At 42.4% G+C, this 13,853-nt stretch overlaps 1 protein-coding gene across 2 annotated transcripts in view; it reads right to left on the bottom strand.

The window, feature by feature from the left end:
- Positions 1-520: 520 nt before the first annotated feature.
- LOC111843552 (nuclear receptor ROR-alpha A-like) overlaps positions 521-13,853 on the bottom strand; it is a 207,406-nt gene continuing 194,073 nt past the window's right edge. For both annotated transcript variants that reach the window (XM_072698418.1, XM_072698419.1), the window contains 8 exons: positions 13,559-13,700; positions 12,789-13,190; positions 11,815-11,936; positions 11,578-11,710; positions 10,085-10,192; positions 8,852-8,962; positions 8,517-8,629; positions 521-7,740 (listed from right to left, as the gene is read on the bottom strand). In XM_072698418.1, the coding sequence (XP_072554519.1) occupies positions 7,576-7,740; positions 8,517-8,629; positions 8,852-8,962; positions 10,085-10,192; positions 11,578-11,710; positions 11,815-11,936; positions 12,789-13,190; positions 13,559-13,700 (1,296 nt within the window). In that variant the 3' untranslated portion in view covers positions 521-7,575. The remainder of the gene's footprint in view (positions 7,741-8,516; positions 8,630-8,851; positions 8,963-10,084; positions 10,193-11,577; positions 11,711-11,814; positions 11,937-12,788; positions 13,191-13,558; positions 13,701-13,853) is intronic.

The following is a 13,853-nucleotide window of genomic DNA, read 5'->3' as shown; positions in this document are numbered from 1 at the left end:
CTCCTGGACTCCATCCTAGGGGGGTGTTTTGGGCATGTCCAACTGGGAGCAGGCCCCGGGGCACCAGAGGAGCTGGAGGAGGTGGCTGGTGAGAGGGAGATCTGGGCATCCCTGCTCACACTGCTGTCCCCACGATCCGCCCCTGGATAAGTGGCAGAAAGTGGATGGATGGATGGATGGATGGATGCATGCATTAGGGCTGGCAGTTGTGATTCCAGGCTGAAGTCAAGGAGCTCCCTATTCAGCTTGCAGTGTGATTAGAAGTTTGCCGGCTGAAATCCTGTGGCAGGCACGGCAATAATATCACTTAACCCCAATTACTCCAGGGACATAGACTGCTGTCTAATCCGCAAAAATCCTCAATATGGATGAAGACATCCAAAAAAAAAAATAATACACAAATTTCCATGATAATATTTACACGGCAGTGCAGGTCAGTTTACATGCACAGATACTAGTGGGATACTACTACTTTTAAATGGGAGTAAGACACCAGTAACATGAAGAAATAAGTCAAGAACCAGGTTGCATTTTTTATTATGGGATTTTCAGCACATGAAACACATCTAAAATCGATGTGTTAGATGCACTTTTAATAAAGGTGATATTAAAGGTACAGTTTCTAAGTACAATATAACAACATTCATATTAGAATGAAAAGTATTTAAAAGACAACATTAAATTTCTTATTTTCTTTACAGCTTTATTTACAAAATGAATCAAAATACTTATTTTTTGTTTGTTTTTTTTTTAAGAATCTGACAAGAGGTGAACAAGCATTTTGTAGAGATTACTCCTAGAGAAAACTCAGAAGAGCCAGATTAAAAATGTCCATGTTAATTTGTCCCCATTTCAACATCAGTAGCAAATGTGAGATAAAAACCTATTCCGGCTCTCCGTTTTCTCAATTTGTGCTGCTCTAGTTTGAAATGCACCGACTTGATCGTACATTTAACAAAAAAATGGTGTTTCTGGGAAAACGGCGTGAGCCACACATGTACAAATTCTCAGCACACACATTGGAATTGCAATGCATTGGATGATTTCCTGAATTAAAAATAAGAAACATTTAACAACAGAAACATAAAATGGATTGTCGATTGATTTCCATGTGAAAATGGACAAAAACTTAATATACAATCTGTAATGCAATACCAAATATATTTGAGTTAAGTTGTTTATATTCCTGATCTGGTTAATAATGTGTTTTTTTATTTTATTAATTTTGGATTACCTTTAATGTCCAGCCTCCTATACAGCATATCGTTTGAGAGAACAGTTTGTTTTCAATGGTCTTTTTAGGTTATCTGCAGTTATACAAACATGGAAAACATATACGACAAATTGTGAAAAAATACATTTTTTTTTTTTAAAGATTTGACCAGTGTGCGCAAATGATTTAACATTTTCCAGAGAAGCTGAAAAAAAACAAATATAATTTATGAATCATACATCACAGAGTCAGGTACTCAGTGTTATGTACATTATTGCAAGCAAATTTTGTCTGAAACTGGCAAAAAATTATAGTTTTATATGTGTATATTACAATACTCAAGAATCAGTATGTCCTTTAAAAATCAGTGGTCACAGGACACCCAGACCCCCACTGAAAGGGCTTTAAGAAGAGTGAACTTTTTAGCCACAAAAATCAATGCATATCTTTTTGCCTAAAACTGTAGACACACATAATTCTGATTCTGCCTTTTCATAGAATGATACTGCTTTTGCTAATAATCTTAAAGTAAGAAGAGAAAAAAGTGTATTGTCCCAAAACTAGCACTCTGATACAGGTACTTGTTGGGTATTATAGTAATTGTACTTTCATTACCATTAATCATGTTTATCATTATTATCATTATCATTATTTAGCCCTAATATAAACAACGCATCAATACTCAATAAAATAAATGGACGAATGGGCGGCCTAGTCTAGGACTTAAGGATCTGTTCACAAAAGTAACTCAGCTAGCACCACACATTAGATTAACACAAAGGAAAAGCCACCATACCCTAGCTCTATCAAACTCACTCTAAACAAGAGTAGTATATTAAAATGGATATTGTACAGCATGATGTATTTAATAAACAGATAAACATTCATACTGAGTAGGGTTTTATAGCCATATCTTCTCCTTACCTATACAGAAAGAAGTTATAAAGTTACCTCTATACACGCGATCAATAATAACATTAAATATTGTGAAATAAATTCAGAAAAGGGATATATAGAGAAAAAACAATGACATATACAGGCCTTCTGAAGTTCTTCGTTCTCAAAAAAGGAACAGAACTGGTCAAATATACAGATGATAAACAACGTAATCACAAAATAAAGGTGATACATAACAGATTGTATTTACATGCTGATGTCTACAAACTGCACAAATTAATAGTAATAAAACATTTACATTATTGCTTGACATTCCTTTATGGCTAAATTTTTTTTCCTTGTTATTTCCAAAAATGAAATTTATTTTTCTCGTGACTTGGCTTGCTGTACTTTGGAGAAAAAAAAAAACAACAACAGAGAGATTGAAATGAAGAATGCTATGGGACAGGTGGACATTTCTTTTTAAATTAAATCAAATACACAACTCAGCGCATGACCCTGTCTTCCATCAATCATTAAAGCCTTGTCTGGGGCTGTCTTGTGGTCATCTTGTACGCAAACACACACACATGCAGACAAACCAGTGACCCCAGAGAAGAGTCCTTACCAGAGGTGATTCTAGCATGTGACTCTTATGGGGCTCAGCCCCCAGTAGGGTTGTCACTTTCAATCTGAAAAAATATGGAACGGCAGGTTGTCGGGGGGCAAAAAATGGGTTGGCTGAAGCCTGCCGGAACCGGGTCTAGTACGGCCTGTGGTCCTTACGTAAAAAAAAAAAAAAAACGGAGAATGTGAGACGTGCTGGACTAGAGAGTGTTTGCGGCCGGTGATCAGTGTCTGCTCCATGTGCAGGAGTTTCTCTGTGACACAACACAAACCACACCAGCAGTGACTCGTTCACCTCTCACTGCTGTCCAGTTAGTCATTCCTAATCATCCTATGATGACATTGTCCTGTGACATCAATATTCATCCATGGCAGTACAAAACACAGAAAGATATATTAATCCTACAATATTTTATTTTAAAAACCCTGACTGCCTATATTTTAATAGCTGAGCTTCTTCTACCACAGAAAAAGAGCCAAAGTGGAAGTGGAACATACACAGTTAGAAACACAGGCTGAGCAGATGTCATGCCAGGGAAGGGTCATGACCTGAAGCAAGGCCCTACATTTGGTCATACCATGGGAAATTCTCACTTCCACTGTTGTCATTAAAAGACCTCTTTAGGCTATTAAAAATAATATTGCTTATAATTCTGCCACAGTCATATCTCAAATGAACACAACAGACGCCACCTACTGGGAATGGGAGGAAGCTAAATATTGAGCTGGAGGTTCTCTCCCTTATAATCAATTAACAAAGTATCACTGGTTGGCTGAGGCCATGTGATGGGTAGCGGAGTGTAGAACAAGACTTCACTGCAGCAACTACTGTACCCGTCTTAAAATACTGTAATGGGTTAAACATGTCAGTTGGTTAAGCGTAGCGAAACTATTTGGCACAAAGTTTTAACTCACCAAGCGGATTGCTAAGGTTCATTTAGGAAACCAGGAAAAAGCTTTATTTCTTCATAAGACACAAATTAAATTTAGCTTCAAGCCTCTTATCTGAAAATAATCTTTACAACATTGCAAAACCCTCAGATAGAAGTTCATCCTAATCACCTTCCTAAGTCATGTGACCTACACAGACACAATGTTCAGAATACAGTCAGTAAAAAGGGATTATATAATTCAGTTTCAGAGTATTGTTGTACTTTTAAAGTTGTAACAATAATTATTAAAAATATTTTAAAATAATTATTAGAATTAATACTATACAGCAATTTGGCTTTAATTATATATCCAATCAGGACTTCACTGACTAACGACTGACAAATTGAGTTTAGAATTTGCATTAAACTATAGTGATGTACAATACTTTCAAAGTATACTCTCAACAGCAGCAAATAACAGTGCAGTGATGTCTGACTTAAAACACTATTGTAACAATCGTGTTTTCTAGACGGAATGCATTCTTCACTACAGGTTAAAAAAAGATTGTACAATGGAAAAAAAAAGACAATTCTCGAATTTCCAGTTCTCATTCCCGAGATTCATCTGAACCTTGTACAAGCAATATTAAAATGAGATTGGGCTGCATGTAGGAAATCATGCAATCATGGCGATAATTCACGCTGAAATCGCATATCGGGGCAGAAATTCATTACGCTTGACGTTACCTGCCTAAGGGTCCTTCACTGGTTTCTCCCTGAGCTCTCACTTCACATCATCTCAGACTAAACAGCATGACTGGCTTCAGGCTCACATCTGCTTTAAGGATGAGAGTCTCCTCTCTAAATTCTGCAACTGGCATTATTTAACATGCACTCTACCTGTCTTGGGCTGTAGCCGGCAAATTAATTAAACAGAATTATTATAAAAACATATAGATTCTGAGCATAGTTTAGTATTGCTTCTTATCCCAGCCCAAGTAAACATTTTTCTTTCAACATATTAAAAAAAAATGATTTGGTTTTCTCGGCAAATATGTTGGAGTGAAATGTAGTGAATGTCTGGGTTTATATTTGTCACGGAGGCAAATTATATTGCAAAAACAAGTAAAGTGATGAGAAAGGAAAAAACTGATGGAAACTGTACGTTGACTTTATGTTCCCTGTAGGTCTAGGCGTCTGTTGCCCATATAAGGAGACAGATAATCCACATCTGGCTCTTAATACCAGTGTGCTGAGAACGGCAAATTTATTTTGCACCCTTCTGTTTGAGTTAAAAAAATTACTTAAGTACGACTCTATGCCTCAGACGACTGTACTACATTTAGCAAATGAAGGCAAGATTTGAAATGAATTCCTCTTGTTGGAAATCTGACTGGACTGTCAGCTGACATCCTTAAATGAAATAAGAACAAAACAAAACAAAACAAAACAAAAAAAATTTCACACAAGAAAGGATAGACTAAGCTAACCCATGCAGACCCTGAGGGGTAACGGTACACATCAAACTGTGTCCTGCCACATACATATTGCACTGCTGCAGAGGAACAAAGACAAGCAAAGCCTGCCCTTCTGATGCTCAATAAAACCACACCCTAATCACACCCAGATACACCGCTAAAGAGGCCTGCCATATTCCTACAACCCCAGACTCCATCGACTTCTTGGAATGTCAAAACACCAGAATTTTCTATGCAGGAAAAAAAAATGCAGAATAAAAAAAGACAATGATGGTACGTGGAGATACAAAGACGGCCCAAGAGACTTCCAAAAAAAGAAGAAATGGTAATTAAAAAGGTAGTTTTGTCTATCATTGTCTTGCAATATAATTGCATTGTTTCTTTTTTTCACAGATAACGCACAGGAATTATTGCAGGAATTTTCTAAGTGCCACTTGTTGTCTCTAACATGCAATTCGTTATGGGTTACAAAAATAGTTTCACTTCCAGATGAGGCTTTGAATATGTAAGTTTTTTTTCTAACATCCTGTCCAAAATGAAACGTAATCAACAATTCAGAACTTACTGTACAGAAGCAGTTACATATACACAGCTGTACACACACACAGTGAATGGATAGGGGGGAAAAAAAACCTGTAAGGATCAGCTGACGGTCTGAAATAGTCTGGGACTGTTGGTTGCCACAAGGGTTACCACTGCAAATTCCCTCTTCTTTTGATCTTAGGGTTTAGTAGCCTGTGGGAAATGTGTTCAAGGAGACCTCCCCTTCTTAGCCACTAGATGGCGATTTTGAGCTGCATATGGCATTCACAGGCAGCATTAAGCTGAAATAAGCACTTCCTTCTATAGACCTCAGTTAAAACCCTAGTATTGCAATAAATAAGTAATTGAAATAAAAAAAATCGGCAGAAAATCACTCTTCTTTCTGGTAAGACAGATTCGCCATGACACATCCTGGCGCGATCTCTGGTCTCTTGATTGCGTGTTACAGATCTTACTAATGAGCATGTATGAACACGTGTCTGTGTGCAGAGTTTGTGGGATTGTTTTCTCATAATGATTCCCATGTTGGTTAAAGTGTGTATTTGTGTGTCCATTACCGGGTCTCCTCTGTAAAGAAGTGCTATATTTATGGATGGACAAAGCTTGTAAATGAGCCATAGTAATCTGCAGTGATCTAAAGACCAAGGTTTCCTACGGTAAACCCAGCACCAGGCCTCGGTCAGTTGTGAGATTTCACCCTGATGAAGTGTCTATTCCCTACAGACACTTCAACAGTCATCCTCAGTAAGAGGAACCAATGACAGGTGACTTCTAGAGAAAGAACAATGAGTTAGCAGTGAAATTTGTTCCTGGCAGTGCCAGTGGTAGCTAACCTTAGCAACCCCCCCACACCTAGAGCTCTGACAGCACCCATCCCTCCCACAGCTGATGTCCATGGATGTGGTTAAGACTGTATTTCTTGTGCACATGCAACACACTACAAGGTTTTACACAAGTCTTAAATAAAATAAAGGTGCAAAAAGTGCCTTATCAATTCAACAATTAAGAATATTCTACCTACTAATATCTTATTTAAAATAGATTCTATAAATATTACCTTTTTGTATTTAAGTAAGTACTTAAGACCGTATACCCTGTAGTACATTATGAAACAGGTGGAACTGCACCGTTATGTCAGTATGCTGAATTTCTGCAGGATACTTCTTCATGGAGGAACTTACAGCCTATGAACTTACATGGTTTCACTGTGTCACAATGAAGGATGGACTCTTTGACATCTTAAGTCTTTGCATTTGACCAGAACGGACAGAATTTCATGATTGTCCACGTAAAGGTGCCTTTCGCGTCTGCGCCGGTGAACGATCCTTTTCCTGCATTTTGCCCCCTTTTCGTGTGACGATGAGTCAGCCTTATAGACACTTACCATATAAGAGTATAAGTGGCTTGGGGATCCCCAGGATATACGTGGAGCTCAACAAGCCCTCGAGTCCCCACTGGGTCCACAGTTTGGCTTAGAAGAATCCCCTCTGTCTTTTGGGAGTGGTACAAGCCGAAGGATTCACAATGGACTCGTCAAACAGCATAGCTGGGATTGTTTTGTTTTGATGAAAACGGGATAAATTAAGGGCTGTTGGAGAAAAGATGGGCTGGCCGGGATCGCAGTTGCTCCAGACGTTTGATTGAGGGGAATTCTTCAACGCTCTGAAGACAGTAACATGGGTAAAAAATAAAAAAAATTGCCCCAGAAGTATATGCAGGAGAGGTTGGAGTTCACCCTGAACAAGACACCTCCAAAGACTGCCCATGACAAGGACCCCACACCGCTTTATAACTGAAGAAGAAAAAAACGAAAAATGACAACAAGACAAACCAAAAGAGAAGAAGCCCCCCCCCCCACCCCCCCGAGTGTGCAGCGAGTGGACTGTCCCGAAATCCACGGCTACGGTGACGCGTCTCAGATTGCTCCGGCTCTGGCCCGCTCACGTTCCTCAGCGCAGCGGCACGGCTACCCATCCACCGGTGCCGCCTGCTCAAAGTCCGAGCCAAACAGCTCCTTATACAGGGGAGGGAAGTGTGTGCGCACGATGTCCGGGTATATTGCTTTGAAAGCCATCAGCTTCTCTGTATGCCGGCTGCACAGCGCTCGCAGAGTGGACACTTTGCATATCAACTGCGAAGAGAAGCAGAAGAGAGTCAGTTCTGGACAGAATGAAGCTCACAGACTCACATTCATGACTGCAACATAGAGCCAGTTCCGGACTTCAGAATCTAGGCGTGATGTATAGTCTGCATATGTTTGAACTACCTCTCCAAAGAACTGTCGCTCCCATTCATTGCAGAAAAATGTATCTGGCCTCTGTAGCTGACCTGTATTCTGCCAAATTCCTAGAGGCGTTACTAGTGCAGTCAATGTCACAGTATGTCACATCAAGTGTGATGATTTCATAACCTCCCCAACATTATCGACAGTGCTGTGACGTGACTGTGAGAGAACTGAATTCCCTGTTGAATCCATATCTGCATGTATACACACATGCTGCATCTACGCTGCAATTCTTTAATATGTCTGCACATCTATAGCATGTGCATATGTATGTCAGAGACAATGATAATGGTAGAGCATTTATCTCCTGTTGATTTTCCACCACTAATTATCGGTTTCAGTGGCTTACACAAACATAATCACCAAAGAAAAGCTTGTCGCCTTTTCTACAGAATTAGGACATCAGGATGTCACACCTGCAGAGGTGTGATTGAATAGTTACTGTGGTATGTTAGCTTCAAAGTCACATATCCATCTAAAATCGCCGTAATGGACAGCTGTCCTTCAATATAGATTTTAGAATATAGATTATGAAGCTGAACCAGCATATACAGCTGACTTAAATCCAGTTGGACATAGCTTCTGAAGGAGCAGGGTCGGGGTCCAATGCTGTAGGTTTCTACCTTTGTGAGAATACCATCCTCTCGCTGGTTTTTCTGCAGGACGTGCTGAAGTGCCAGTTGGATCTTCTGCTGCAGTTTCTCCACCTTGACCTTCTCCTGAAGCCAGGATCGATCTATGGAAAGCCAGAGGGTCACACAGTGCAACCCGCAAGACGGACAACAAAAGGAGGTAATCTCTGAACCTCCCAGCGCAATCTGGTCTAAGCAACAGATCACAAAGACACGGATATGCATTTGACAAAGACGAGCAGGTTGGGTGAAGGTTCCTCAAAGGACTTTGAGGACCACGGACTAACCCCAAACCCCGGCCCACTGATGGAAGAGCACGGACGCACCTGCAGACATCAGCACAAATGCTGAGAACAAGGCGATCTCATCCTCGGACAGATGCACAGCGCACAAGTTCTTCCCGAACTCGAAGACAGAGCCAATCAGGTCGTCGCAGCCTGGTGGGGGTGGATGCAGAGAAGTGAGGTGAGGCGGGATGTTGCATTTCTGCTTGATTTCACCCCAGAGCCCCAGCTGGCGGCCTATGATGGTCTACTACCAAATTCTTCTAATCTAATCGGATTTGAGGTAATGTGGGGAGGTCCCGGCCTTGTTAGACCTAATGACGAGCTACTGGTAGACACGGGCAGGGTCCCCTTAGAAAACTGTTTTAGCTCATTGAAGCTCTCATCAAAGAAACCTCCAGCTGATGAAAAACAGCAAATGCATACATGCACGGAGAAACAGCAGACGCACAATGACACACATCTTGGTGCGGGCAAGAGAAACCTTCAGGGTTACCTAAATACGTTTGTTCGTGCCTATAATTTTGTCTTGATTATGAGGATTCTTTCTCTGCTATCACAAATATTTCCATATGTATGTTTACACTGCATATGTGGCATAAAATGAATGATATTTTATAATACAGTCCGTACGTGGTTGTGAATTTTTGTTTATTCCTGTAATTCCAGTGTATTTAAGAGTCTCTTAATGTTTTATCTATCCCACATGTAGCGATGCAAGGGCAAATACGACAACATCTGCATGCTGAAAACACATTTGGGGCCGTCTCTGTGCTCGTCTGGAAATCTAATGATGCTGATTAGTCACGCTCCATACATAAACATAAACGCACACGCACACACACACGTCACGTAAACATATCTTTATGGGGACCGCTCATTCATTTCTATGACAAAAATGCTAACGCTAACTATGACAACCTTAACCCCTACCCAGCCCTAACCATAACCATAAGTAACCAAGCAAATTTTTGCATTTTTAGTTTTTTCATTGCAGTCATAGATGTCTATCAAAATGAGTTTTCTCTTATGGGGACCAGGAGACCGGGTATTCATCATGTTGTGGGGACATTGTGTCCCCATAAGGTAAGGTATACCCGCTCTCTCTCTCTCTCTCTCTCACTCACTCACACACACACACACACACACACACACACACACACACACAGACACACACACACACACACACACACAGACACACACACACACACCTATGGGGCCACGAGTTATAGGAAGTCTCCCGCCACCCCATGGATTACATTCGATTACACTCACCTAATGATTTAAAGACATCTGGCCCTGCGTACTTCCCGTCAAAGTAAACTGCGTTGTTCTGAGAGTCGAAGGCACGGCACATCCTGACGAACACGACCTCCAGAGATCCTGCCGGAAAAGGACACAGCACCCTCTCCTTCGTCAGGCCTCTCCCTGCTGCATACCCCCCCGACCCGCTCAGACAGAACACACTGCCTGCTGTGTCAGCTTCTCCAGACTGCCTCATCTCCCCACTCCACGCTGGACGGAAATCATTAACACTGATGTCACGGAGCCAGCTCTTACCCAATGCAACACATGTGACCCAATATTAACACAAGTTTTCATTTGTTAAATAAACACGCCTTCAGTATGTTCGGTCTTCATTTAAAAGCGTGTCTAATGCACATCATAAAACTGAGCTCAACTGTGCGAACCCAGGTGTTATTGCTGTATGTGGTTCTGGATGTGCATGGCTAGAACCAAAATGAAGCCTCAGAAGGAGCCCTTTGAGGGAGGTAACTAGTCTGAGGTTCGTTAATCATTTCTGCCATGTGGATATGCATGAGAAGCACAGCTAACATTTATTGTAAATATGTAATAGTGAGACAAAGAATATAATAACTTGGCCTTGCCAGCATGGAGTAAGAGCAGTGTAGCTTATGTATGGCAGTACTATGCTTTCCAGTAGTTTCAGCAGTTAATTCCCCTTAATACTGGTGCTTGCAACACAAATGAAATGGAGGCAAACAGAGAGTTTGAATCCCACTGGGAGACGCGAGTCTGTTTGCCTGGCCGTGCCGCGGGGAGCAATTTGTCTGTTTGAAAAGACCCCAGCTGGTGCAGAAAATAGTGATGGAGACATGAAACTGTACAGGGAGCAGCTCGTGGCTCTCCTGTTCCCACTGTTGCTGATCTAGAATAATGCTGAGCTTGCAGATTCCAGCAATGGCAAAAGGAATCATAAGGGAAACTTAATCAGCGTTTCAAACGGCGATGCAGAGAGTCAATTCTATTTAATTCCACTGTACAGGTATAAAGGTTTAAACTAGTCAGACAGCCCCAAACTGACCAATTAGATCTGACGCTCTGATGGGAAACTAACTTACTGAGGTGGAAGATCTAACATTCTGTAGTGATGAGGAAGGTCTAGTACCCCAATCTAATCATGAGGAAGGTCGAACCTTCTGATGGGAAACCCTGACTTAATGTTAAGGAAGATCACAAAAATTTCACCGTGTTCCCTGAAAACGTATGACAATAAAACTTGAAACTAATGATGGGGAACCCTGACTTAATTATGACGAAGGTCTGGAACCCTGATTGAATCATGAGGAAGATCTGTTCATCTGATGGGGAACCCTGAAGTAGTGGTGAGGAATATCTGAAAGCATGATCTAATGCTTAGGATGACTTGAACCCTGATGTAATGATGAGAAACACTGACCATCTGGTCAGGAAGGCCTGCTTTCACTTTGTCCTGTACCCGAGGCAACAGAAAGAGACCAACATACCTGCTTTTAGAAGTACGATTTGATCATTCTGACACAACTCCATGAAGCCATCAATGCGCTTGGCGAACTCCACCACATACTGGATGGCCTCTGTTATTTTGATGGCACACAGCTGCCACATGACCTCCCGGGGCTGGTGAGGAACATAGAGGTTACCATAAGAATCCCGCCAACGGGTGAGCAGGTACAGGTGATGTATGCCTCGCTCTAACAGGATGATGGCTGCGTGCCCCATACCTTGTTCTGGTAGCTCTCCACCTCTTCCTGGAGAAAGGCCTGCCAGCTCATCTGTTGGAGCTCCTCCCGCAGGTACTGGCACGTCTCCACGTGGGACTTGCCAATGTTCTGGGCCAGGTGCTCTGCAGTGACAGTGGTCGTAAAAGTCAGCGCCGCAAAGCGTGCATCAAGACGGGGGACTGTAGTCTGCCGGAATGTCACTCCCTACTGGCACTTTAACCAGAAGGTGGTCTCTGACATTTCCGTTAACCGCCTCCGCAAAGTTCACGGCAGAGAAGGCTGTCAAGAATTGAAGGAAGTGATGACAAAGGGGAGGGAGGAGGAGGCGGAGAAGATGACAATGGTACTGAAGGGATGAAAGGTCATTCAATGCGAACCCAGAAATACATACAAATTTTATGATTGTCTGACTTAATTTTTATATTAAATTAACGTTCGAGTTTTTTTATCAGAAAAATGTATACATTATAACTTTATCATCTGTGCATTTATACAGTATGCAGACTGCAACAATTTTTTATTGCATATGGATTTATAAGGAGGGTTGCACAGTGGCTCAGCTGGTAGCATGGTAGCCTCACACCTCTAGGATTGCTGTGCTCATGTGGCTTTCCTCTGGCTTTCCTCTGGCTACTCCAGTTTGCTCCCTCACTCCACAAATATGTGCTTAGGTGAATTTGTCTCTCTGGATCCATTCTGCATGTGCATGTGACTGTATGCTCTGCAATGGATTGGAATCATGCTCTGGGAATCTACTGCTTCACGTCTCATGCTTCCTGGGATACCTGTACTGGATAAGTAGGATTCATAGGTGGATTTACATATGTTTTTTCCTGATGTCTGCTGTATTCTGATTGGCCTGATTGGTAATTCTGAAAAATGGAGCTGTAATGAACCTCGAAGATGGGACCAGCCTCCCATCCCCTGCCCTTTAAAGCAAATCTTTCACTCCCAGGTTGTGCCCATCCCCTCACCGAGCTCTGCCATGGACACTGTGGGAGAGGTATCCCCGTTGGTGAAGGAGCAGTAGGGGAAGAATCCGGAACCCTGGGCGTAGTCGCAGATGGGCTCAGGTTTGATGCCGTTGATGTCCAGGCCAGACTGGTCCGGCGAGGGCTGGATGTCCAGATAGAATGTGCCGACGGCAGAGTCCGGCTTGCCGCCATCTGGCGTGTGACCGTCCATGTAGCCTCCGAGGTCGTCCTGCAGCTCGGTGAGCCCGCTGGCGGACAGGCCGTAGGCGGGCGGCGGCGTGAGCGGCTCAGCCTCGCCGGGCTGCTGCTGGTGGTCCCGCTGCTGTTGCTGCAGCCGGTGTTTCTGCACCTCCGCATACAGGCTGTCGCGCTGCTTCTTGGACATGCGGCCAAACTTCACGGCTATGCATGGGAGGCACAGAGACACATGGATGAGGAGATTTATATCATACAGGGACAAAAGGATACTGCAAGCTAATGAAATGCTACAAAAAATGCAACACATATTCCCTACAAGTTATTTGAAAGTCACAGGAAGCTTGGGCTATATTCAGATACAGTCTGACATTAAAAACTGTGCTAATCTTGCCCTCATAAACCAAGTTCAATGGCAACTCATCATTCCACTGAAACCTTTAGAAATTGTAAATGAATCAAAATATTCATTTAGTTTCAGGTACATCCCCATTCAGATTCACCTAACCCTAAACCTAACCCTAACCCTAACCCCAACACCACCCCCCTGCACTCACTAACACTGCCATACGTACCATCCCGTGACATGCCCACTGCCAGGCACTTCTGCAAGCGGCAGTGCTGGCATCGGTTGCGGCTGGTTCGGTCAATCAGACAGTTCTTCTGCCGGGGGCAGGAATATGCAGCATTACTCTGCTGACTTCTCCTGAAGAAGCCCTACAGGGGTGAGGAGAGCAGATAACACATGGAGTCATATGAGGAAACAGAGAGACCAACTGCCTCATACACCAAAAAGACTGGGAACCTCAACAACCACATTTATATGGAGAATGGGAAGCTCAAAACACTCATTCACATAGAGACCAGGAA

This window comes from Paramormyrops kingsleyae, chromosome 13, assembly GCF_048594095.1.
Source record: "Paramormyrops kingsleyae isolate MSU_618 chromosome 13, PKINGS_0.4, whole genome shotgun sequence".
In the NCBI taxonomy this organism is placed as follows: domain Eukaryota; kingdom Metazoa; phylum Chordata; class Actinopteri; order Osteoglossiformes; family Mormyridae; genus Paramormyrops; species Paramormyrops kingsleyae.
The sequence above is the reverse complement of the archived record's forward strand: the minus strand, read 5'-3'. Positions and strand labels throughout refer to the sequence as shown.